General features: G+C 36.7%; 1 protein-coding gene across 7 annotated transcripts in view; it reads right to left on the minus strand.

Moving 5' to 3' along the window:
* Positions 1 to 6,623: 6,623 nt before the first annotated feature.
* Positions 6,624 to 27,334, minus strand: part of ANKIB1 (ankyrin repeat and IBR domain containing 1) — a 159,163-nt gene continuing 138,452 nt past the window's right edge. For 5 of the 7 annotated variants that reach the window (XM_067746442.1, XM_067746443.1, XM_067746441.1 and 2 more), the window contains 9 exons: positions 22,370 to 22,504; positions 21,346 to 21,432; positions 21,190 to 21,256; positions 18,974 to 19,119; positions 17,437 to 17,615; positions 16,553 to 16,604; positions 12,675 to 12,789; positions 10,149 to 10,282; positions 6,624 to 9,793 (listed from right to left, as the gene is read on the minus strand). In XM_067746442.1, coding sequence (XP_067602543.1) covers positions 9,053 to 9,793; positions 10,149 to 10,282; positions 12,675 to 12,789; positions 16,553 to 16,604; positions 17,437 to 17,615; positions 18,974 to 19,119; positions 21,190 to 21,256; positions 21,346 to 21,432; positions 22,370 to 22,504 — 1,656 coding nt within the window. In that variant the 3' untranslated portion in view covers positions 6,624 to 9,052. The remainder of the gene's footprint in view (positions 9,794 to 10,148; positions 10,283 to 12,674; positions 12,790 to 16,552; positions 16,605 to 17,436; positions 17,616 to 18,973; positions 19,120 to 21,189; positions 21,257 to 21,345; positions 21,433 to 22,369; positions 22,505 to 27,334) is intronic. The other 2 variants (XM_067746439.1, XM_067746440.1) reach the window with 2 other exon arrangements.

Consider the following 27,334-nt stretch of genomic DNA (forward strand, 5'->3'; position numbering starts at 1 on the left):
GAGGTTACCACACCATAAGCCCTTCTATTTTAAAATACTTAATTTTTTTGTCAAATGACAGTGAGCATTCAGTAAATGTTAGCTGTAGCTGTTAGATATTTTTAGTTTCACTGTCACATTGCAAAACTTTCTGGCGGACGTTTCTGATTTTTATAAATTCAAAAGGTGAGCTACATAACTACATATTTACAAACATTTGTAAGATGCTCATTACTTTGTGGAAGTTTTCCAGGCACTATTTAAAGCTGTAAGCAACATCCCTCTACGTGAATAAAACTGATTACTGAAACCCATATTTACTCCATCCTCTTCTCTTGATTTGGACATTTGGTGGGAATATTTTGGCATCTGACTTTTTTTAAGAGTAAGAGAAACTATAAAGAATTCTGCCTTTCTCTTGGATTCCAGAGTCAGACTGGAGAAGTAAATTCTATCTTGGGAGATCTCTGTTTCTATCTCAAACTATCTGTGTGCTCCAAGGGGAGCCTTTTGGGTCTGAACCACTTCAGTGTCTGGCAGGAAGATAAGAAGGGGCCATTTCCAGCATGGATGAATTGTGCAGGGGGGAGGATGGGGAAATTAGATGAACTCTTCTGGTCTCTCTAGTATTTATCATAGAGCTTTATTTCAAAATTTAACTGAACATACAGATCTCAAGTAAGACATATGGACTTAAGTACAAACAATATAGTCACATACATCTACCTGACTTTTTGATTACATATTTCAGATTAGCCATATCTCCACTATTTTAGTAGAGTTTCTTTATTGTGTTTATGATCTCTTATTACTACCAGTAAAATCCTGAAGATGGGCGTAACCTCTGAAATGTGAGCAAGTGGAAGACAAAGGGACTTTTCAGCCACCCAGCAAAAAATCTAGGAGGACCCTCTAAAGCTCCTGGGTCAGGATATCTTAAAAAACATCACCATCTGTACATACACCTGCCAAAGTCATGGTGAATTAATTCCATACAAGAAAGCAAATTCAGCTGGGAAGCTTGAGATTTTGCATATTCTTTTGGCATCAAGACAACCTTCCTGCATATAATAGGGACACACTGGCCAATCTGTTTCTCCATTGAAGTTTCTGCCATCCCCACACCACATTAGGCATTTCTCTTGTCTCAGCAATGCTCCCAGCCACACACAGCCCACTGTGAGTCTACTGTATGTGCCATCATATAGCAGTGCTGACTTGATTAAAAGAAATTCTACTGCTTCTACGACAACCTTTTGATTTCTGCATTTAGTAAGGACTCTGAGAAAGACATACCTTTTACGGTCAGTCTATCAAATGAGTAGATTACTTTGTTCTCAGTGACAGAAATTCACCTTTTGAGAAGAGAGTCCATGATTTGAAAATCTGTCAGGAGTGGTCCCAAATCCAGTGATGGGTAGCACATCTGTAAATCAATCCAAGATGTCCCTAATGGGGCAATCGAAACTTAAAGAAAAAGAATCCATAGAAAAATTTAGGTTATACTTTCTATAATGCTCACAAATCCTGGGCCTATAAGTTACTTTTTTCTTATCCCAAATGGGTATTCCCTCATCCAGCTTTAGGCATGGTTTGCTGAGCAAATCTATCTATACACAAGTGGACCCTAGTGAAACTACTCATGTTAAAGGCTAGTAAGCAGTTAGCCATGGCCTTTTTAAAATCAGTATGCCACTTTGCACTCATAGGTTCAAAGAATATCAATGGCCAAAATGCTGTGGCATATGTTTGACATTACTATCAAGACGAATGTTGGCAGTTTCAGTATCTTTTGCTTAATCAAATTCCTTGAAACAGATCAATCAACTGCTGAAGATGTCATCAATGGTTTCCAAGTCATAGCACTATTGATAGCTTGTAATGCACTAAGATAACATTTATCTGATTGTTGCTGTAAAGCAAGGGTCAGCAAACATACGACACACACCAAATTTAGCCTGCTATCATTTCATTTTTTAAAATTTTGTTTTGAATTATAGATTCACAGGACGTTGCAAAGATAATTCAGAGAGGCCATGTGTACTCTTTACCCAGTTACCCCCAATGGTTATCTCTTACATAATGTACAATATCAAAACCAGGATACTGACATTGTGTACAATATGGATGTATATTTCTGTCATTTTATCACATGTAAATTCATGTAACCCCCATTGTAACCAAGATACAGTTGCATCACCACAAAAATGTCCCTTTTTCTACCCGTTTATAGCCACACACATACACCTCTCTTCCCCCCAACATCCCTAACTCCTGATAACCACTAATTTGTTTCCATCACTATTATTGTCATTTAAAAAATGTTAAATGGATGAAATCATACAGGACGTGACATTTTGAGATTGGATTTTTTTCACTCAGCATAATGCCCTTGAGATCCATCCAAGTTGTTGGAATTTGTGTCACTAGTTCACTCCCTTTTATTGCTGAGTAGTATTCCATTGCATGGATATATCACAGTTAATCATTCCCTTACTACAGGACATTTTGGTAGATTCCAGTTTTTGGCATAAAGCTGCTATGAACAATTGTGTGCAGGTTTTTGTGGACCTAAATTTTCACTTCTCTGTGATAAATGTCTAGGAGTGCAAATGCTCGGTCATATGGTTAGTATATGCTTAGTTTTTAAAGAAACTACTCATCTTCCAGGGTGGCTGTATCACTTTACATTCCCACAGGCAGTGTATGAATGACCCAGCTTCTCTGCAACCTTGGCAGCATTTGGTGTTGATGCTACTAATCATTTTAGCCATCCCAATAGGCGTGTAGTGTCTTGCTGTGATTTAAATTTGTATTTCCTAATGGATAGTGATGTTAAACAACTTTTCATGTGCTTATTTGTTTGCCATACATCCTCTTTGGTGAAATGTTTCTTCATGTCTTTTGTACATTTTATATTGGATTGTCTGTCTTTTGTTTAGTTTTGAGAGTTCTTTATATATTCTATACGTGTGGTTTGCAAATATTTCCTCCCAGTCTGTAGCTTGTCTTTTCACCTTCTTCATTAGGTCTTCTGCAGACAAAGCTTTAAATTTTGATGACGTCCAATTTATCAATTTTTACTTTTATGGATCATGCTTTTGGTATCAAGTGTACTTTTTCTTTTCCAAAATAGTTTTAGCTGTTTTAGTTCCTTTGCCTTTCCATATTTTTAGAATATTTCTAAATTTTAGAATTATCTATAGCTATAAGAAAATGTTGCTGGGATTTGGTAAAGTTGCTGCCAAGCAATTGAACCAAACCCGGGCAGTCTGTGAACTGAGACACCCCCCCACCTCCCACTAAGCCAGTGGCTTTGCTTTAGGCAGTGAAGATATACACAAAATATCCCCCAAAGGTAGCTACTAATTTTTCATGTAGAATTAAGATACTTGCTGCTACAGTCAGGCTAGCTGTGATCTCTAATATACCATTTGTTTGACTTGCAAGGCCTGTTGGGCCCATGTTAATTCTCCAGTGCCAGGTGACCCACCCTGAAGTGGAGATGTCACATCAGTGAGTCCCAAGGCTTCCATGGGTCAGGCATTCAGTTTCAAGAAGAGCCTAAGAGCCAGTTAATAGCTGCCTTTCTCCAAAATGGTGTACTAGGTGGCTGCGTCAGGCAGGTGGCAGTGTTGTGCTGGGAAATGGCTTGAGCACTTGTGCTGCCACCAAGTCTTTAACACATGGAATGATTTTACTTTCTCCTCTTGGAATTCTACATTGTTTCTGTTGGACCACCAGAGAGGGGACAAAGAGGCAGAATGGCGAGTGATTTATGCTCCACTCTAACCTCTCTACATGTAGCAGTCCCTACTGGGAGATGCCCCACCGATAATTATGAGACAGGTAACTGTGGGCACATAATCGTCAATTCTATTAAACATTCAGATTTGGGAGCTGCATTATATTCAATCAGCCAAAGGGCCCCACCCACAAGGGAAGCCTCCCTTCCCCTCTATGGAGTGTGTCCAAATTCCTTTCTCCCGGCTGAATAGTCTAAAGTGCGTGAGTCACGAGCTACATACATCAGGTGGCAAAAGGATGCCGGATCACCTTGTCCCTCAGCTGAGAGGGTAAGGAGCCCAAGAGATGGGGGAGGCAGGTCTGTGGGGAGTACACTTAATTGTTGGCCTGTTATCCCCCCCTTAGCCCCTCGCTCCAGGGCCAGTGCCTGAACACTGGCGCAAATACTTCTCCTACAACACAGTGGTGACGCACGTCAATATGCAGAGAGAACAGGGCCCACGGGCTTCTTTCTTTCCCACATACACCTCCGCAATTACCTGGAGTCCTTGGCACCTTCTGTCCCTCCTGCACCCAGCGCTTCATCCTCACATCCTCACTGCCGTCAGGGGTCAGGGGTCATGGGCCAGGGCATAAGGGTAGCCTGATCTGCACTTGTGGGCAAGGCTTTGCAGTCACTTTTGCATCTGAACAGTGCTGGACTGCTTGTAGCCCAACCACATGAACTTCTCATGTTTTTGGTCCACTCAAAGTTCTCAATCAAAGAGCACGGTTCTTACTGCTGATGCCGTTTAGTTCACATCTGGGGGCTCCCTGATTCAGCAGCCACAGCCATACTGCCTTTCAGGTAGGGCCACAAGAATTGCTGTTTTGTCATGAAAACTTTCCTTCCTGTCTGCCTGCAGGAGTTAGCAACAATCAAGGCACCATTCCCACAGGACAGCTTGTTTCAACTCTACTTCTTTTCGTTAAGCCTGTAAACATTAGCTCAACTCCTGTTCAGTAAAAGGTAGGACAGCGGGAGCCCTTATCCTTCCCCCACCTCTTAGCTATCTCTTGAGTGAGAGCATTCACTACCAGACAGATTCCAGGGAGTCTTACATTCTCAAACCTGGCCCAACGGTTCCTCTTCTACAAAATCATGTCTCTTTCAGCATTCCATTCCTCGCTGCCAAAATTGTCAGGTCTGGGATTTGATTTTATCCAGTAAGTTAGCCTGTCAGAGTTTCGTGGATGCTGACAGAAGACACAAGACCCTGGGTCAGAGGCAAAGACCTTTATCACTCAGGGCACAGCATGCAGAATGCATGTCAGCATACTTGTGCCAGTTCCTCAAGTCCCCAGTTCCACAGGGGCAACACAATGGGTCTAGATGAATGCCAAGTGTGCAGGGGGTTTGTGTCGCAGCCGTGGAACAATGTGAGGAATCCAACGCGTCGACAGCAAGCCTGCTCTTTGTCCTCAAGCTTACTACATAAATCCTGAGGAGTGGTCCAGGCAAAACTCTTGTCAGGGTTTGCAGTCTTAGCACCCTGAGCAAGCACTTAAGAAGCCCAGGAGAACTGGACTGTCTCATCTAGTAACTATCCTTCTCTATATTGTATTTTCTTCACTCCTTCATGAATATCTCTCTCAGCCTGTCTGTAAACTGATGCCTCATGCAGGCTAGGCCATTAGGCAACGGCTGGCTAAGAGATGATATATAGTCTGATCAGGAATATTTTCAAATTACAGTTTTAAAGACAAAAGAAGAAGAATTTCTTCAAAAGTTTTGCCATCACTAAGTTTGTCAGCCACCTGTCAGTCCTAAGTGCAACAGAGAGCTAAATTTGGGAAACTTTTCTGGTCCATCTTTCTTTAAGAAGTACGACTACTCCCAGTTCCTAAAATAATGACAGTCATGTAATAATGTAGAAAGAGCCACTTACATCTTTCTATAAAGAAATCTATTCTAGAGAGAAGGGGATAATGATTGACAAGGCAGTAACATACTGTTGCTAAGGTGATGACCTAGGAACTATGCCCATAGTCCAGGGCTGAGATACTACTACTCAGCCCAAGAGCCAAGCACATGAACACTTTTCTCCTATGGAGTTTTTGTTTCAGCCTTAAAAAAAAGAAAAAAAAAACACCCAAATTTGTATTATCATGTAATATTTAGATTCCAAGATTTTACTCTTTAGTGATTTACTAACTATAACTTTTAAAATTATGACCAAACTTCAATAAGTCTCAGATTTCAATTCATAATAGGTAAGCAACAATATTTGAGGACTAAAAAGGGAAGAAAAATGAGATCAGTGGCTGCAATAAACATGCATACGGACATTGGAGCTAAGCTTGAGATCCACACAATGAAAGGCACAAATAAGACTACAACTCTTGGTGGTTATCACGGGCACATCCTGTGAAGCACCAGCCGGCGGCCTGGAACTTGTGCCTGTGCACATTGAAGTACAGATGCCGAGGGCTGTTGTAATAACTCAGATGGGAACAAATAACAAAATGATTGAGAAGCAGGCATTTCTATTCATATGGCATAAGAAATTTTCCTATCCTAAGCATTTCACAAAATATCTTAAAATTCTATTTTTCTGTATGTTTCTATTAGAGATTTCAAGGAAAAATCACAACACTTTTCTTCTGAAATCTACAGTGATAAAAAATAATGATTGTTGAAGTCACAGTGTTTTAACGCATTGTCATGCAATGTTTTGGACTTATCTCTGGGGTATAAAATGCTCAGTAAGTGGGCTAGTGTAAAAAATATTAGGAATTAATCTATTACATGTAAGAACCAAATCAATCCCATCATACTGGAGGGAATTTAACTTGAAAAAGATCAGCTTCCTGACTTGGTTAAACAAAGTCTATAATGTAATGAGACAAAAGTGAAGTAGTTTAAGTAATAAATGTTTAATCAAAGAATTTTACATATTATTAACAGCATTCATTTGGCTAAACATCTACACGTTTGTAGAATCCTACTGTATATAAAGTGGGAATGTATCAAGTATAGACTATGAAAGTGCAAATAACAAGTCAAGGTTAGAGTAATTTTTTTTTTTACATTATAAAATTAACTTGTTTACAAAATAGGCTTTGCCAAACTTTATTTGCGAATTGTAAAGTCAATGACTATGTTTTTAAAATATGTACCAAGGAAATACAAATTGGATAATGATCGTTTTCATGCTCAGGAGAGAACACCACAGAAACACAGGGTACTGCACAAGTGAGAGGAACCAGAACCCACGGCTATACTGTCTGCACAAAGGGCACTCTTTCTCACCTTACTGCAGCTTTGCAAGGCGCCTCAATGTGATACAAAGACTCTTTCTATTGAAAAATTAAAACTTGATCTAAAAACTGATTGGTGTTGATATTTTCAACCCAAAATAAATTTGTAAAAAAATCCTTTAATGGACTATTTCAGTTTAATATACAGTAATACACTGCAGATAAACCTAATATTTTCCCCAACTAATTTTAAAAGGGATTGATATCAGTGTTTCTGATAATTGGGGATATAAAAACTAATGTGGACTTCTGATATCCATGGCATAGGAGCAATTCCCACACAGTTTATCCTAAGGGAACAGGGGAATATTAAATACTCTAATATAATGTCTGAGCCATACGGTTTAAAGTACAAGAAAATTTCAAAAGCGGGGTTTGGGAAAAAAAGTAATCGAAAACCACAATTACAACTCATGTGGATATAAATACTAATATAACCTTTTACCCAGCCCAGGACTTGCCTGTACAAACTTGGTACTGAAATTTTGGTATCTGTAGATTTCTGATAAGAATCTGGCAAAACATTAAATGGAGTATTACGTATCTATTTTGCTTATGTTACGCTAGTTTTGATAATATGTAAGTAAAACAGCCATTCCAACAGTTTATTCTAGTTTTAATTACACACTGTACCATTGTATCTTAATTACAACTAGGACCAGTATTTTCTTCACAGTAAGACACTGATAACTAGGAAGTTGATTTTTTTCAACACTAAACAGTAATCACACAGCAAATGAGTATTGTGCAATACAACAAACACGTCAGCATTTGCGATTTAGGCAAACAAACTGATTGAACATTTAGTTGTTATATTTACTGTAAAGGCAAGGCCATGGGTGGTTTTATGGAGGTCTTTGCAATTCACACAGCATAGTTACTTCGGAAGAGACACTGAAATCTGAATTACTTAACTGGCAACTATCCATTTAGGTTAGGCAAAGGCACGGTAACATGTTGCGCAGGATGTTTTATTGAGTTTTTTAATAATTGTGGGATTTACTATAACTCATGAAAACTCCACTTTTTTTCTATTTTATAAAACACTTACCATTAAAAGTAATTGCACCCATTAGTAATTAGAATGCACTGTAAAATTGTGAAAACAAAGAACTATGATTGCACTTCCAATAAAGTGTCTCTTAAAATACAGCACCGCTGTTGCTAATCAACTGTACTTTAATATTAAAATAAACTGTATTTAACAGCAGCATTAGATTTTGTTAACTTAAGCTACAGGCTACATTTATTTAAATGCAGTCTCCATGGCAACAAAAGCCCATTAAACTCTGGAATATCATTGCTACCAAGTGGCACCTTTTACTTCTGAGAAGGCTGAGACTGCTCTGGAGCCCTCCAGGACACCGCACACCTGAACGCCTTGTTAGCGCACGAGTCAGAGTTTGGCACAAGTGGACTATAAATAGACATGAAAAGAGATCTTTGATTCATGTGAAAATTAAAATGAATTACACTGTGGTAGATGCTGCACTAAAGAGAAGCCTTGGATACCTCAATTCACACTGCTCAGACAAAAAGGAAGAAAGAAAGTTACGGAAGAGCACAAAGAAATTGAGGAATGAAATGTTATTAGATCTGTCCAAAATAACTTCTAAAATGAAGAAAACTTTTATTCTTTTAAAAAGGAAAAACCACCCAAGGATCGGAGAGTAAGCCTTTAATTTAAATGTTCAATTTAAGTATTGCTGACCTTAGGCTAAACAGAGGACTGCATTTTCTTAAAATGTGGAATCTAACCTATTTATTTCATTTGTGTTTCTCTCTCCCACTCTTCTGTTCGTCAGCAAAAAGGGGAAAAGCTATCCAATTAAATACAAAAGAAATTAATTCCCTGTAAGGTTAAAATCAGAAATGAAGCTACCATTCAAGGGAACTCCTTTGTATTTAATTCTAATGTCAGTGGTTTACAATTAGTTGGAATTAAGTGGATCAAATCTCTATAAAGCATATTCCACTAGCATACCATCTGTACCTGCAATTGATTTAGAGCCCCGAGGTGTGCAGCTCACACTAAATGTACTTGTTCAGGCCAGTCACTTGAGGTTTGAGGTGTTTGACTTGAAACATCAGAACCATCCCCCTTGTTGGCTGCCTCATTACCACTGTCGCCAGCTTGAGATGCGGTTTCCCCAGCCAGAATGTTTCCTTCCAAAGGATTTTCTTCTTCTATTTGGGTTCCTCTACCTTCACTGACCACAGCATCTTCAAACACTGAATCTTCTGGCAGCATCAGTTCCACATCCCTCACACCTTCTGACTCATCTTTGACACAGGGGAGCTGGGAATCTGCACTGATTTCTGTAGCTGCTGGAGGAATCAGGGCGATACTCTGAGGGTTCATGTCATGAAACCAAGCCATAATATTGCCAAGAAGATTGTCATTGATGTTGGCATCCTGGCCAGCTGAGTCAGGGTCACTGGATGAGGGATAGAATTCACTTCTCACCTCACTGAGAGGGTGTGAACTCAGGGTGTCAGTTGAAAATGGGTCACTTTCTGCTCCTAGTCTCATGAGGCTGTTACCAAGTTCCAACAGCTCAGAACTGCTCAACGCAGCCCGAGGGCTACCTGTGTTCCTGGGGACGGAGTCCAGCCTGGAAGGTAAAGAGGTGCCTATCGCTCCTAATGATGCTTCATTACTGAGAAAGTCTCTATTTTCTTCATTGATGGCTAGCCCAGATTCTTGCAGAGATAACTGTATTGCAAGAAGTATATTGGGATCGTCTTCATCCAAGGAACTCAGAGCCTGAGGCAACAGAAAGTAAAATTACTTTAAAATTTAAAAGGAAAAATGATTGAACCCAGTGAGGTCTACCACTGTTCTTTTACCAAACAGATAATTAATAGTACCTGTATTTATACAGAAGAATTATCTGACCTACTCAAATCTTATTTTAATTTTCTCCTTGTGGATGCTAAAGGGAAAAAAATTTACTTAAGGTAAATCTGAAATAGAAGAATCTTTCCCTATAGTACATCTCTGAAGCAAAGATTTTAGAATGGAAGGAAGGAAAAGGAAAGCAACAGAAGTAAAAATAGGAAGCCAGGCTAAACAGAGAAAGAGCAAAAGCAGGGGCAACGAGGCTGCCCAGAAAGGCTACCTGAAGAGAGTCCTGGTTCTCAGAGTGACTGGCGGGGGTGTAGTCGTGCAGAGAAGAGCTGTGCAGTGCGCTCATAGACGCAGAACTTACCACGGAGGTGCCAGGCCTGTGGCCACCGCCACCTTCCGGGATATCTGTTTCAAAGCAAGTGGTGCCAGAGATAATTTAGTCATACAAGATCTCATACATCTTTTTATTTAAATTGATGATTTCTCTTTGAGTGCTGGTGAAAACCTGTGTTCACAAGTTCACTTAATCTTTCAGAGATTTCTCATCCGTATTTGTCTCATCATAAACAGCAATATATATCTAACACTATTACTTCAAATCCATGATCGTTCTTCATATTTTTGCTTGCATTATAAATGGTTCTATTCACAAATACAAGTGCTACCAAGTGCTCTTTTTTTTCCCCTTAAGCAATAAGAAAGATGTTTTAGTTTTCAGAGTTCTTAAAACTACAGGACTTCCCTGGTGGCGCAGTGGTTATCCGCCTGCCAATGCAGGGGACACAGGTTCGATCCCCGGTCTGGGAAAATCCTACATGCCGCAGAGCAACTAAGCCCATGTGTCACAACTACTGAGCCTGTGAGCCACAACTACTGAGCCCGCGTGCCTCGAGTCCGTGCTCTGCAACAAGAGAAGCCACTGCAATGAGAAGCCCGTGCACCGCAAGAAGGAGTAGCCCCATCTTGAGGCCTGTCGATCCTGATTTATTAAAGATGATCTGCTGACACCATAGTTCGAAGATTTTCAATTAATAATTTAATATTTAAAGCTGATAATTAATATAATTTATCTTTAACACCAGAAATTAAAAAAAATGTTGCTAGGAGAACTGAGGCTAGGAGAAAAATATTTCATGAACACAATAACAGTAATCAACAGCTACAATTTATTGAGTGCTCACTAGGTGCTATTAGTACTTGAGGGTTTTACACTTATTATCTCATTTAATGCTCACAATAAGCCCATAAAGTGATACTATTATTACTGTTTTTTTTTTAAAAAATATTTTATTTATTTATTTTTTTGGCTGCCTCAGGTCTTAGTTGCGGCACCCAGGCTCTCTAGTTGTGGCACGCCGGCTCTAGAGTGCGCAGGCTTAGTTGCCCCGAGGCATGTGGGATCTTAGCTCCCCGACTAGGGATCAAATCTACGTCCCCTGCATTGGAAGGTGGATTCTTAACCATTGGACCACCAGGGAGGTCCCTATTCTTTAGAATGAGGAGACCAAAGCTTGGAGAGGGTAAGTGACTTGACTAAAGTTTCACACTGATATGCAGCAGAGCTGGGGTCATGAACTCAGGTCTGTCTGACTCCACAGCCCATGTATTATTTTTTCCTCCCCCTCCAGTCAAGGCTTTACTGGCGCCCCTGTTGCAGCAGCGGGGAGCGAGAACAAACAACAGGTTCCCTAACAAACAACAGATTCCCTTGCTTGCTCGCTCCCCCAGGGGAGGTGAGCTTGTTCCTTATATGGGGGAAGGGTAGGGGTGTGTCCAGTGGTGTGTGTGGGGGGGTGGCTTAGGTGTTTTGCCCACCCCTCTGGGGGTGTTGAGTGCAGGTGGCATGCGCAGTACCCTGCCTTTGCTCCCAACACCCTGTTTTTGCTCCCCGCTATTCAGAAGTAGCAGTTGAGTTTTTGGGTCTTTTGTTTCTTTTTGTCCATAATTTGTCCCAACTGTACATGCACGCAGTTATTTTTAGTCCCATATAGTTTCTTTGTTTTGTTGCTCAGAGAGAGGTATGTCCAGGTGCAAGCATTGCAGCACTTCAGCAAGGGGACCTAGGTCCCAGCCTGTCTTTTTTTTTTTTTTCGGTACGCAGGCCTCTCACTGCAGCGGCCTCTCCCGTTGCGGAGCACAGGCTCTGGATGTGCAGGCTCAGCGGCCATGGCTCACGGGCCCAGCTGCTCCGCGGCATGTGGGATCTTCCCGGACCGGGGCACGATCCCGTGTCGCCTGCATCGGCAGGCGGACTCTCAACCACTGCGCCACCAGGGAAACCCCTGTCTCATTTTTAGTGCTTTTTTTTTTTTTTGCCACCCATGTATCTTTCTGGTGAAATTGATGCTGGCTAAGGGGCCAGCTAGGGGATCTCAGTTCTCTCCACATGATCTCTCCATACTATCTCTCCACATTGGCTACTTTGGGCTTCCTCATAGCATTCTGGCTTGGTCCCAAATATAAGTGTCCCAGATGAAGAAAGAAAGAAAGGCAGAAACTATATCCTTTTTGTGACTTAGCCTCAGAAGTCACATAGCATCTTTTTTTGACTGTACTTGATGTACAAAGACCAGAGTCCATGTGAGAAGTTATGGGATAAAGGACACAAAGGGAAGCCATTAACTGCACGGCGCATGTTCTTAATCGCCCTGGTTTTCTGTATCCTGTGACATTAGAAGCATCTGCATGTTGACTGTATATCTAAATTACAAACTGTTTCACAAATATTTAGATTAGCCACTTTTAACAATAAATGCAAGAGAACTAAGATTAAAACAAACCCAACTCAAGAACTCACCTAAAGTGCTTTCACTTGGCTCATCAGGGTCTGGAGGATTACTAAGCATACTGTGCACATCTCCTCGACGGCGTTGTTGTCTGTGCCTCCTCCGATACTGAAATTCAGCATATTCCTGCATAAACCAAAGGTTATAAAATACAGGAGAGCATGCAAATTTTTAAATGCAAATAAAACAAACAATACACTTTTTTTCTAGGAAAAAAATGTGTGATTTTATATACATATTATAAAATCACTTGGTTTTAGAAAAAGAAACTGCAGGTATTGCCATGCCAAGGAAACAGAAATGGTAAAATGGAAAAAGAAAAAATTTTAAATAGCCATTATAATTGTCTGGATAAATTGGGGATACTTGCAAGCTCCAATGCTAGATCATAACTGAGCCTTATTTCATATGCCTGGGTCTTGTTATCTAATATTATAAATAATACCAGAATGATTTTACTAATAAAAGTTAGGCCCTCTCTGGAGGTCTGGTTTTAAAAAAAATGACTGTGATATATGCAACAGAAAATAAAAGAAAAAGATAAAATAAAGAAAAGCACTAACAGTTAAGTGCTTGTTAGATTGTTGGATTCTGTATTCTTTGGGACTACTACATACCATACTCACATCAAAGAAGAATATGAGGTTACCTTTAAAATAAGATGTTACTTGGCTTCCTTCCTATATTAGTTAATATGTGGGGTTATCTACAACCCAGGCAGGGGGAAGTGTTTTTTCTTTAGCATACGGGAAGAACACAGATTTGGGCAGATGTCCCTGAGTTTATTTTATATTTGTGATAATAGTTTAAAGTGGGTTTGCTATCACCAGAGGCAGAACCTGGGCCTACCTGCTATTATCTGCATACAAATGCACTTTTCCAGATTTTAGAGACAGAAGAGACTAGAAGACAGGCCAGTGTGCATGACACCAGCATAAAAAGGCTAATTTTGAGAATCGTTATAGATTCTTTAAGTGATAAACACTAAAATATTCAGGTTTATGATTATCTGGTTACTCTAGAATATTCAATATGCTTATGTTGTGAAAGTAACTGGAATAAATGAAAATAAGTTTTAAAACCCCAGTAAAACTTTTACGTCATACAACTCTGGTTAAATTTATTCAAACTCCCTCATCTATGTAAGCAATTGGACCCTAATTAAAGAATGGAAGGCATTCTACCAGGTTAGAAGCAAATGAACGTAAGATACTACAAGTGCCCAGAGAGATTATTCAGGTTCTTTAAATTTACTGCTGAGCTGGGGTATCATTTCCTCTTTTCCTGGAGGCCCATGATCCAAAACTGGATGACTGTTAATGTGTCATCATGGTTCACTGGACCACTGAGGACTACCACGTTCCTCAGACAAAGATGGCAAGAAAACGTTATTTCAGTTAAGATTTATCTTTAGGGAGAATTTGTTTACTTTGTACACTTGGTGATGGTACTCTGAATTAAATAAACTATTTCTGACCATAGAATATACATATTTCCAATTGAAGAAAACTAAGTGGTTAAAAAAACCTGTAAAAGAAACGTTATATTTACAATTATTCTGATAAAAAACTCAAATGGCATTCTCTCACCATGCAACAGGCTTTAAAAAAATTGTTTTCATATAATTAAACTTATCTGAAAATTTCCATGGATTCCTAAGATCTTCAAGTAAGCGTATGAAAAGGCTTTAGTCGGGATACTCCAAAAGGTTTGAGAGTGTTAAGGCTATAGAGAAGAGTGAGAAGTTCTAGGATTTATAGGGAAAAAAGCTTCCAGTTTTTTTTTTTTTTATAAATAATAATAGCCACCATTTATTGAGCACCAATTTTGTTAGTGACTTAAACAGATGCTTTAATCCTTCCAGAACTTCCATGGGGTAGATATCACCATCCACATTTTAAAGATGAGAAATTAAGGAAGACACAGCCTAAATAGACCTTAAGTTATAGGGCTAGACCTCAAATTCTGGTGTCCCTTAGACTTTTCGATCATGCTGTTTCCTCTGGGCTCCACTGCCTTTAAAGTGGCACAAAACAAATACTGATGCTTGTCAATGACTCACTCAATTTAGTTTAAAAAGAATAAGATGTAATTAACTTTAATGAAAAATATAAATTCAACCTAAAAGTCTACTGAAGTTGGGCAACATTATTTTTTTCAGAATCCATATGAAGGCAAAAAGCTAATTTTTATAGATATAATTTTGGCAGATACTTGATAGTCACACACATGCAGAATTTTAAAGGTTCATACTGTGTGGTAATTCTTTACATCTGCAATAAGGTTTACATAAAAGCTTGGTGTTCAATGTACCAAAGACTTTAAAGAACAGAAAACTGAAAGTGAATTAAATTATCCTTATAAAATTTATTAACTCGTAAAAAATAAATTTAAGAAAAATGTTATTTATAATTTCACAGTTTTCAATCCCAAGAGGACAAGAGCTCAATAATTTTATTTGTAAGTATTCACATGTGAGGTAAAAAGCCTGCCTATATTTTTACAAAATGAAATGGTGTTAGTCATATTAGCAGACCCTCAATATTCAAGAGAAATATTTTGAAATTACTAAAGTTATTTTCAGAGCCAGAAGCCACAAGATGATGCATACATGTCCGTGAATATTCTGGTAAAGGTTTTATTTTTGCTAAATTGTGTTTCTACCTTGAAATACTGAAATCTTTGTATTCTTTTTTTTGATAACTGAAGCTTGTTTATTCCTCCTTTTAGGTGGAAGTTTTCCATACTATTCCCCAAAGCTGAAATTATACGATTACACAGAAATATTCAAGCATAGGGTCAGGTAAAGAAAAGGTTCAAAATTTGTTTTACAATAGAAATTTCATTAATATATTAAAATTTTTAAAAAAATTTAAGTGAATTTAAAATTTCTGTATCAGAGCTCTAAGTACAAACTCTTCCTCAAGTAAATCTTGTTTTGCATATATCTACCAATACAAAAGGCCACAAGGTGATTGCAAGTATCCTTAGCAGCTGAAAAGAGAAAGTATCTGATTTAAATAAACCACAGTCATTTATGGATAATAGTCAATTCCACTGTCTTTCAGTTGCAGATAACATATGGACTATAAATGATAAAGGTTTCATAGTTTGTCCTGCTGCCTTCCAAGAATTAAGTTAAAAGGTTATCATAATATAAGCATCAAATGGTATACTGTTATATAAAGAACAAGAAAGTAGAGAGAACTGCTAAAACCATTTAAAATCAGACTCAACAGTGACAGTGGCAATTTAAATCTCAGAAAATAGCAATGTGATTAAGATTTTCACTTTATCTTATTTCTATTTGCAGCAAATGTTATTTGCAGTATTAGTATTTTAAGATGGTATATCAACAACAACAACAACAATGAAAACAAGAAGAGTGTGAAAATCTTAAAGAGAAGCAGAGAGCAACTATCAAAGCATTCTTTCTGCATAAACACTAAGGTCAAGTTTCCACCTTAGTAACTGATTATAAATCAATGCTAACAGGTTGTTGCAATAACTTTAAAAAAAAGATTGTCTATTTAGATTTTTAATAAATTCGGATTGAAACAATATTACAACTAGAAATGCATTTCTAATAAATAAAATTAATATTTCTGTTAATTAAAGATATTTTCCAAAAATGTAAGCTATAAATTGGCCTTCTGACTATTCAGTAATTAAAAATAAGAGAGGGTATGCATTTAATAATGTGATGATAATCCAATGAATAGGTAAATGTAGACTCTGCTGAGGCATTATTATTATAAAAGAAAGAAAAAAACATTGCTTACAATCTCAGTAGGATATTTAGAATAGATGAGGGTGCAAATGCAAGCAGGATTGCACTAAGGAAAATTATAACTAACCAAACCAAACCAAACCCGCACAAAACAATTACCTCAGGTGATGCAAATCCTAAATATTCCCAATCCCATGTTCCACCAGCAAAGCTAAAAAGAAATTAGACATACCATTTGATTTATTATCAGTACTACAAAGTACAAACAATCAGACCCTTGCCCTTTGAACATTACTTTTAATTCCTCTGCTTGGAACTTGCTTAACCAAAGATCAACTACTGAATATAATTAAAATGATTCTTTAATTTTTTCTTTCAAATTCGACATTGCTTTATGTTTGTATAAAATGGTGGAAAAATTAAAAACCACCATGCTATACCAGAGTATTTTACAATTGCTTCTATTTTTATTTTTAGGGGTTTATGTAAAAATAAAGGTCCAAGGAATTTCTAATGCTTATAATTAATATGAATAAGAAAATATGCTTCAATTTATAATGGCAGAAATAGTATAAGTGTCTGAAATAAAACAACCAAAACTCAACTGCTCTTTAATGGATGAATACGGATCACTTAAAAAACTTTACGAATATCAGATTTCTAATTTCTTTACAACTTCTTACCAAAAAATACAAATATGACCATAACAATTTGGTAAGGCTTCCAAATTCTACATTATAAGATGTTTTTGACTATCAAAATGATGCGTTAGAATACTTGTTGAATTATGAGTTCACTGAAGTGTGAAATTTACCTAGCCTAATTTAGTCTGAGAAACGATACAATGAAAAACAAAACAAAAAAATAGATATAGTACTGGGGGAAAAAAAACACCAAAAAGAAGTTAACATACTTTTATCAGCTATCCATATTTTAGGTATAAATAACTTTCAGGAATATGAACCCTAGTTGGAGAAAAAAATAAACCTGCTAGCATTTGTGGCTGGTGCTAGGATGAGTTCCATGGTGTGTATCCTTTTCACCTGCGTCTTGGAGCTTCTGGTGAGTCTGCAGGAGCAACTCCCCGAGCCACAGATGCCAGGAACTCTTGCCTCTTCTGCTGTACAAGGCATGCTGCCTTGATTATCTTGTGGCGGGGTGTGCGAAGGTAAGGCCTATTGACTTTTTGGGCAAGGTCTTCAGTGACCATCTCTAAGTCTGTCTATGTTAAGAAGAGGAAAAAAAAAATTATAGGTTGAGTGGGTTAGTCAATAGCAAATCCAGTGTCTGTCTGGTTAAATCTAACTCTTTTGAAATCAGAAATTAATCCAAATTTTATATAACTTCCAATTTAACATATGTTTCTACTTTGCACATTTTAGGAAAATAGCATTCATTCAATAGACATTTAGAGTAATGTAGTTGGTATGGATACAAAGAAGTAGTGAGTATAATATAGCAGCTGTATAAAAAAAATTTATAATTTGTCTGTGTGAAAAAGAACTAATAAATTTCAAGGCATTGTACATGTAAGTGCCTGACCACATGGTACAGACTATATGTAAATGCTGAAGGAGTGTGAAGCAAGGCAAAACCTTTGTGATTTGGGGTTAGGTCTGGAAGGCCTCATGGAGAAAATGAATATTCAGCATTGAAGGAAATGTAAGATATAAATTAGTAGAGGGGAGTTCAAAGGGATGACATAAAAACAGTAGCAAGAGGAGAAAGTTTGGTGACTTCAAAAAAAAAGAGGAATGTAAAATGAACCTGGTCAGCTACACTGATGTCAGTTTGCTGACATGTTTTGTTTTGTTTTTTCAAGTACTCTTAAGTTTTTCAGTTGTACTGTTAAAATGAACTGGCAAATAGCAACTTTCCTATCTAGTATGTAATGTGGTTTGTTTCGTTTTTGAAGATAAAATGCCTAATTACATAATCAGAATTAGGCCAGATTTCAACCTCAACCAGTTTAAAATAAAGAAATAAATGTGGGGGCTTCCTGGCGGCGCAGTGGTGGAGAATCCGCCTGCCAATGCAGGGGACATGGGTTCGAGCCCTGGTCCGGGAAGATCCCACATGCCGCGGAGCAGCTAAGCCCATGCACCACAACTACTGAGCCTGCGCTTTAGAGCCCGCGAGCCACACCTACTGAAGCCCGCGAGCCTAGACCCCAAGCTCTGCAACAAGAGAAGCCACCGCAGTGAGAAGCCCGCGCACCAGGACGAAGAGCAGCTTCCGCTCGAAGCAACTAGAAAAAGCCCACACACAGCAACGAAGACCCAACAGAGCCAAAAGTAAATACATAAAATAAAAGAAGAAAAAAGAAATAAATGTGGTAGGAAATGTTTACATAGCTCAGAACTCATTCAAATCTGCACAGTGACAAATTCAAACATAAAGAAAATTCCAGTTTATTATTGGTAACTTTTCCTTTATTTAAAAACCATTCTGAAAACAGAAACAAAATTGTTTATTAATTACACTCAAGTAAGATAAACCTTAGTTATAAAGTGGCTGAAAAAGGAGAAAATCTGTTTTTCATAGTAACTGCATTTAAATTTAATAAAAAAGACATCTTACTTGCATGAGTTCAAAAATTTCTTTCTTTGTGCTTTTAGGTTCTAAGAAAAATCCATATGGATAAGAACACTTGAGAATGCGTCGAGTTTTTAAGAGCACATGAACTGCATCTTCGATGAAAGTGGTATCTGGACAGCCTCCTTCAGCTATAAAGTAAACCAGGCACAGTGAAAAAATTTTTTTTGCAAATACACTATTATAAAATTAAACAACTAAGTTTTATTAAAAGAAAGAAAAAAGAACAAGGATCCCTAAGAAGAAACTGTTTGAAGTAGCTATATGATAGTATTTATTTGAACTAGACTAAAAACCTACATAAAACACTCTTAGGTTTTGCATTTAGGTGACGTGTATGCATTTATAAATGGAGCACACCCTGCAATAGCCCAGGAGTACTGATGGCAGTCATGAAGGAATGCATACATTGATCCTGGATTCACCCTGTGAGTAAACAAATCTAGCTTTAGGTCAACTCAAAGGTTCCATGTTTTACTAAGTTTTTAAGTTATCCCTAGCAGAATTCTACTCATTAAGAATTAGAACAAAAAAAAAAAAAAAAAAAAAAGAATTAGAACAAATGCCTTGCTAAGTTGCTTGCTAAAAAAAAAAAAAGCCTAATTATAAATTATGCTTCTGCAAAAACAACATTGTAAGGTAAAAGACACAACATTCTGGGGAACAACTGGGTAACTAATGCTAGTTAATAAATACTCCAGGCAGAGAAAGAGAGAAAGGGAGGAAGAGTGGTTTTATTTCTTCCTTTCCAAATCTTCTACCTTTTAATTCTTTTTTATGTCTTACTATGCTGTCTAGAACCTCCAGAAGGTTGAACAGAAGCAGTAATTTACATCTACAAATACTTATTGTATATTTAGTATGTTTTGGGCACTGTTCTAAGTATTAGAGATACGTCCGTGATGGAATAGACTGTAGAACCTGTGAGGACTTTTTCTTTCAATTTTTACTGTGGACAATAATACTTCAAGAGTTTGGTATTGGCTTGATATAGTTATGTCATTACTACAGTCTAAGAACTAGTAATTAACAAGGAGACTAAGCTGCTACTGATGCTTTTTGTCCCACTCTAATTTATTTAACTTATGGTTATTGTTTTAATTAGGAAGTTATCCTCATGAAAATGGTGTTAGTACTCATTACTTTTATAAAATGGAGCAAACACAAGGGTAATTGATTCCATTTTAGGCTTAAAACCTTTTATATATAAGCTGTGACTATTTAAAAAATGTGACTTTTTAGGGACTTCGCTGGTGGCACAGGGGTTAAGAATCTGCCTGCCAGTGCAGGGGACATGGGTTCGAGCCCTGGTGTGGGAAGATCCCACGTGCCGCAGAGCAACTAACCCTGGGCACCACAACTACTGAGCCTGTGCTCTAGAGCCTGCAAGCCACAACTACTGAAGACTGCGTGCCTAGAGCCCATGCTCCGCAACAAGAGAAGCCACCGCAATGAGAAGCCTGCGCACTGCAACGAAGAGTAGCCCCTGCTCGCCACAACTAGAGAAAGCCCGCACGTAGCAACGAGGACCCAAAGCAGCCAAAAAAAAAAAAAGTCACTTTTTAAAACAAACATGCCAGAACCTGTACTCTGTGTGGTCACTGAGATATTATATTTTAATTATGTAACTAGTATTCAATCCATTTTTAGGAATGTTCTTTTTGAACTTCCATTTTAGGAACCATAAGTAAGCCCTATCTCATGACTTTGCTTTTTGACTCCAATGTCCGCTATTTACCAGTGACATGATTTCTCCCAAAACTGTACTTGACTTCTATTCTATACTAGGCACTCTGCTAAATTTTCTCAAGAATCTTTGGGAATTCAGTTACATGACAATTTGATGGCTTGTGAATCTTGCTCCTTTGACTAGGTCAGGGATGCCTTTTTGGGCCCATTCACTTTTCCCAACATTGTAGAGCATCATCAGCAGTGGCACAGAGTAAGCAAACCCACAATGTGTGTTTATCTGCCAGCAGCAGAGCTTGCACTAAGAGGAGCAGGTGACGTAAGCAAGGTGGAAAATCTTACCAGAGGCCTCAAATGCTAAACTACACTCTGGGCTTCTGAAAACTCCAAACTGCCAAATGAGCAAATGGAGATAAGGTATTCTTTTAAGGGTCTTAAACTCCTACCAATGAAGTGACTTAAGCATGACAGCTATTTTATGTTAATTATCACACATATCACTTATAACTTACTTTCTTTGAGAGCTCTACTCAATTGCTCCATCTTTTCTTTGGCTGTTTTAAGAAGGCGTTGTTCTAACTAAAAGAATAGAAATAAATAAATATATCATTTTCTTTATTTATTCACAACAGTAGAGTTTAGCACATTTGAAATGATTTGGGACATACCTGATAGCTATGTTCATGATTTTTAAATCTTGTGTAGTAGTGCATAAATCTGTCAAGTTCCTGAAATCGTTTGTGTTTTTTCTCAGCCTAGGAAATGAAAGTCCACAAATGAGCTATTAAAATTGTTTTTTCTGATCACTTCAAAATTTTATTAGTAACATATAGTAGTGCATACAGATTTATCGATTATTTTGTTGAGAAAATAATAACCAATACATTTTAAACGCTTCCCAGAACAAAGTCTTGAATTTGTATTCTCTGTGACAAACCACTGAATCCGCAATTCCCAGAGTGTAAGGCAAATATGTCTCTCAAACCTTATGTTCATTAGATCTTCAATGTTTTATTATGTTGTTTATTGCTATGGACTGAAATGTGTCCCCCATCAATTCATATGTTGAAGGTGTAACCCCCAATGTGACTATATTTAGAGATAGGGCCTGTGAGATGATAAAGGTTGAACAAGGTGATTAGGGTGGAGATCTAATCCAATAGAGCTGGTGCCCTTATAAGAAGAGGAAGAGACAACAGAGATTGCTCTCTCTCCTTCCTGTGAGGACATAGCAAAAAGATAACTGTCTATAAGCCAGGAAGAGAGTCACTGCCAAAAACCGAATTGGTAGAAATCTTGATCTTGGACTTCCTAGTCTCAAGAACTATGAAAAATAAATTTTTCTTGTTTAGGCCACTCAGTCTATGGTATTTTGTTATGGCAGCCAAGCAGACTAAGATACTTATTATATACAATAACATAATATATTGTTGATATAATGTTAAAAATTTTTTTAAGTCATTTTAGAGACATGCTGGGATATACGTCTTGTCTAATCTTCACCAATATAAAAAAAGGAAAATTAAAAAAAAAGCTCAAGTTTATAGAGCTATTTTGTTTAAATTAAAGGCTACTCTAAAGTGTATTGAATTTAAATGCCTCATTACAGTAAAGATAGGAAAAGAAGAAATGAAAAACACTGCCACTGGTATTAAGTGGCTTAGAGATCGTGGCTTCTACAGTTCTCTTTACCTCCACAGTCATTTCCTTGGATTGTTCCTCTACATGCTGAATGACTTCATAGCGAGTACACCTGTAATAACCTCCTGTGGAAGAACTATGTTTTTTCCATTCTTCTAGGCAAATCCAGCAAAAGTCATACTTGCACTTCAAAAGAAAACATATATGTAAATATCGCCCCATGTTAATATGCAAATTATTTTCTAAATTCCTGTCAACCAATTTGTAGAGATTAAATAATCCTGCCTGTGTGACCAGGAACAAATCTTCTCAAAGACACACCCTCCTCTTTTTGAGGTTTTCTCTGGAGACCTTATGTGCGCTATGGAAAGATGTGGGGGTAGTTTAAAGTTATTGCTTATAAGGATAAATTAAAATCATAATATTATTAAGTAATCTCAAGAAAGCTTGAAAAGTATCAATGGGATATTCTTTCCAAATAATAAAACCAGATCCTGACAAATGTTTCATTTTTCAGGTGCATAGTAATCTTACCTTGGTCTATAAAGCTCCACCAGTGTATTTGAAAACTTCTGTTGACTTTGACAAACTGATTTTTAAACTGGGAATAAGTTAAAAAGGCCTCTAATCAGAACAGCTAACATAAAACCTATTTCTCATTTTAAAAAAAAAATTCTCTTTCTTAATTACCATAATTCGCAGACAATGCCAAAAAATATGAGTATTCCAGTATGAAAATGTATCTTTTTCTCTCTTAAATGCTTATGGATTTTGAGTCAGAGAGATCTTTCCAATTTAAATCTATGTTTTCTCCTGGTACTTTTAGAGTTTGTTTAAAAAAATATTTAAATATTTGATCTGTTCAGAATTTATTTGGGTATTCAGTATGAATTAAACTTTATTTTTTTCCACATAGCTGCCCAGTTGTCTCAATACCATTTATTGAACAGCCCATGTTTCTCTACTGGTTGGAGATGCCTCCTTTACCATATACTGAATTCCCATTTATGTGTCTATTTTCTGGGCTTTCTTTCTATTGTGTTTCATTGATCTGTAGATTCATGTACCAGCACCATGCTGTCTTAATTACTGAGCCTTTATAGTATGGGTTACTGTTTGACAAGGCTAGTTCCTCCTCACTGTTCTTTTTCAGAGTTTTCTGGCTCTTCTTACTTTGTTTTTCCATGTGAACTTTTAATTAGCTTATCTAGATGCAGAAACAAAACCTGTTGGTATTTTTTGTTGGAATCTTTCTATCCAAGAACTTTGTTATCTTTCTATTTGTTTGTCATCTTCTGTGTCCTACAGATAGGGGTCTTAACATTTTCTTCATGTAAGTCTTATCCATTTCTTAAGTTTCTTTCTAGATAAATGAGGTCTTCTTTTTCAGTATATATTCTATCTGAATGTTACTGGCACACGTGAAGGCTATTACTCTCTGCATATTACTTTTGTACTCTGCTAGTTAATTGAATTTTTATTGTTTGCAATAGTTTTTCAGTTGATTCTTGTGGGCTTTCTAGATATACAATCATGCTGGCTGTAAAAAATGACAATTTTCCCACCTCATTTCTAATTTTTATATCCCCAATTTCTTTTCATTGTCAAATTATGTTGACTGGTATCTCCAGTCCAATGTTAATAATATTTGTGATGGGGAGTATCTTTATATTGTTCTCAATTTTAGTGAGAGTACCTCTAGTTTCCCCACTAAACATCATGCTAACTTTTGGACTAAGAGATTTATTTTTATCATGCTATTGCGATAAAAGGAAGAATCTACTATTCCTGTTTCTTTGTGTGTCTTATAAAGAATGGTTGTTGAGTTTTTGTCAAAGGCCTTTTTGGCATCTACAGAAAATTTACATGGTTTTTCTTCTTGTATCTACCACTAAAATGAGGTACAGTAATAGCTTTCTAAATATCAAACCATTCTTGTATTCCCGGAATAAACCCCACATGATTAATTAGTCTTTTTTTTAAATTAAAAACATGTTTTTCATTGAAATATAATCGATATTCAATTATTCTTCTAATGCACTCTGCTAGATTACATTTGCTAATATCTGTATTTTCCCCTCCAATATCTTATTTAGGACTCATGCATTCTTCTTCATAAATAAGACAGATCTACAGTTTTAATTTTTATAATCTTGTCAAGTGCTGGTATCAAGGTTCTACTCAATTTATAATAATAATTTGAAAGTTTCCATTTTCTTTTTTTTCTTTTTGTCCTGGAAACAGTCTGAATCACATTGGAGTTACCTATTCTTTAAAGCTTTGATAAAACTCTATTGTGAAACTGTTAGGGCCTATTGCCTTTAAAGGAGAGATCACTGAAAAACTCTTTCTTCTACGGAGTGAGTTTGTTTGGATATTTCTTCTAGAGTTAGTTTCAATAAATTATATTTTCTTGGAAAATCAGTCCATTTCAAAACCAAGTTCAAATTTATCTGCAAGAGTTGAGCAAAGTTATCTCTTATTATTATTTTACTTTGCTTTGTTTATTGATTAGTCCCCCTTTTAAAATTTATTTATTTATTTATTTATTTATGGCTGCCTTGGGTCTTCGTTGCTGCACACGGGCTTTCTCTAGCTGCAGCCAGCGGAGGGCTACTCTTTGTTGCGGTGTGTGGGCTTCTCATTGTGGTGGCTTCTCTTGTTGTGGAGCATGGGCTCTAGGCGTGCGGGTTTCAGTAGTTGTGCCATGCGGGCTTCAGTAGTTGTGGCTCATGGGCTCTAGAACGCAGGCTCAGTAGTTGTGGCACATAGGCTTAGGTGCTCCGTGGCATGTGGGATCTTCCCGGACCAGGGACTGAACCCGTGTCCCCTGAATTGCCAGGTGGATTCTTTACCACTGCGCCACCAGGGAAGTCCCAGTTCCTTTATTTCTTATATTGTGTATTTGAACTCCCTCACCCCCACATTTTTCTTATTGCAAGCTTTGTGGTTTATCTTATTTATTTTCCTTCAGAAAACCACTTTTGGATTTAGTTATTAGTTGTATTGTTTTTCAGTTTTTGATTCACTGATTTCTGATTAAAAAAAATTCTTCTTCCTTGTTTTCAAGTTTGTATTTATTGAGTCATATTCTTAATTCATTCCTTATTTTGTATCATTTTAAGTGAATAAGGCTATGCACATTTCTGAATTGCTTTAAATATAGCCCTCAGGTTCTGAAAAAGTAGTTATTTATAGAAATTCTTTAATTTCCATTTTATTTTTACTCACGAGTTGTTTGAGAGATTTTAAATTTCCAAATGAAAAGGCTTTTTGTAACTTTATTATTCATTTCTATTTTATTCCATTATGATCAGAGAATGTTGATTACACCACTCTATTTTCTGGATAATTATTTAGATTTTCTTTGATGATCAATGGTTAATTTTTTTGGTGAATGTTCCATGGGTACTTGAAAATATGGCATGAGTCCATCTTTTCAGGATACAGAGTCTGAATATATAGTAATCAGATATACCTTAGTCATTATGTCAAGTCTTACCTTCATTAATTTTTTCTCTACCTGGTATGTCACGAACAGAGAGCTGAATTAAAGTCTCTGTCCTCATTTAGCCCTTCACAAACATGTACTTACACAATAAATTGTGTACCTGTTTCAAGGTTCTGACAGTATGCAAGTTCTTTTGTTGCCTGCTAAAAGCAAACCTTGTGCCTGATTTGATCCAAGTACCCTTCAGTACAGCTCCATTGATCTCTCAAAATTAGTGGCAAAACTTTCTACAAACAGCAAAATTTTACATTCTATGATAAGAAAAAGAATATAGAACTTTAATAATTTTTTATTTTTTAGTTGCAGCATAGTTTTCCACAGAGCCAGATCAATAAATTACTATAAGTGATTTAAAATGTGTAAGGATGCAATATTTAAATAGCTTCCTGAAAATTATCTAAAGGGAAATGAATAAAGAGAGTTTTTAAAATAAATGAACTTATTTTTATAGGGCCAAACCTGTCATTCTTTTAAAATGTTTAACAATTTGATTCCAGAAAGTAAAAACTATCTACTGAGTAATAATCAATATTGAAGCATTAATAAAGGTATATTATGATTTAGTCATTGTGTTAGAAAACAGATTCAATTACATATTACCTGTTGTCCCACATTTTAAAAAACCTATAAAAGTATAAACACTTCCTAGATGTCTCCTTTTATGTCATGAGAATTACTCATCAGTTTCCTCTGTTCAATGCAAATACTTCAGATGGTTAAATAAGACTACATTTACATAGTATGTAAGTAAATGTTTCTTTTATATGCAAAAGAAGTTTAAGCAAAATCTGTTTAAGATAAATTACCTTACATCATTAGCCTGATTAATTCATGAAAATATTCATTCACTCAATACATATCTATCAACTACTTACTGCTGGTAGGTGCTATGACTGAAATAAAGGTAATGTTGGATCCCGCCCTTTTATTAGTAGCCCAACTGCTGATTTTTATGGTCAACATGTATTTTTTTTTTTACACATCTATGTAGTCTATATCAGACTGTCCAAGAAAAAACTAATATGGATGTTGGAGATAGGACTGCATATAAATGAAATAATTTTGGCCTGATCAGCTAAACTAATAAGCAATTCTGAGCATTTTACTCAGAACACTACTAAGTTTTTCTTCTTAGGAAATCATTGCTGTCTCACTAGGACAATTCATTCATGTTAATTCATTATAATATAAAATCATCTGGTAACTGTCATTATTTTTGAAGTCATAATAATATTACAGTTAAGCAAAAATGTTCATAAATGTAGGCATGGATTAATAAAATATTATTAACTTAATTCCAGAATATTTGTTTTAAATATGGTAGTTTCTTTCTATGCAATCTAGGTCAGGAAGGTAGCCTTCTAACAGTAATTATTTATAATAATTTTTAGCCAAGTGACATTTTCATTTTCAATATAGTAATGAGTTACTTATTTAATTGATGATTTCATTAGCAAACCTAAAGTCTGCCCACTGTTTCGGGCACCTTTCTTATATAGACACCA

Source organism: Pseudorca crassidens, chromosome 8 (assembly GCF_039906515.1).
Source record: "Pseudorca crassidens isolate mPseCra1 chromosome 8, mPseCra1.hap1, whole genome shotgun sequence".
In the NCBI taxonomy this organism is placed as follows: domain Eukaryota; kingdom Metazoa; phylum Chordata; class Mammalia; order Artiodactyla; family Delphinidae; genus Pseudorca; species Pseudorca crassidens.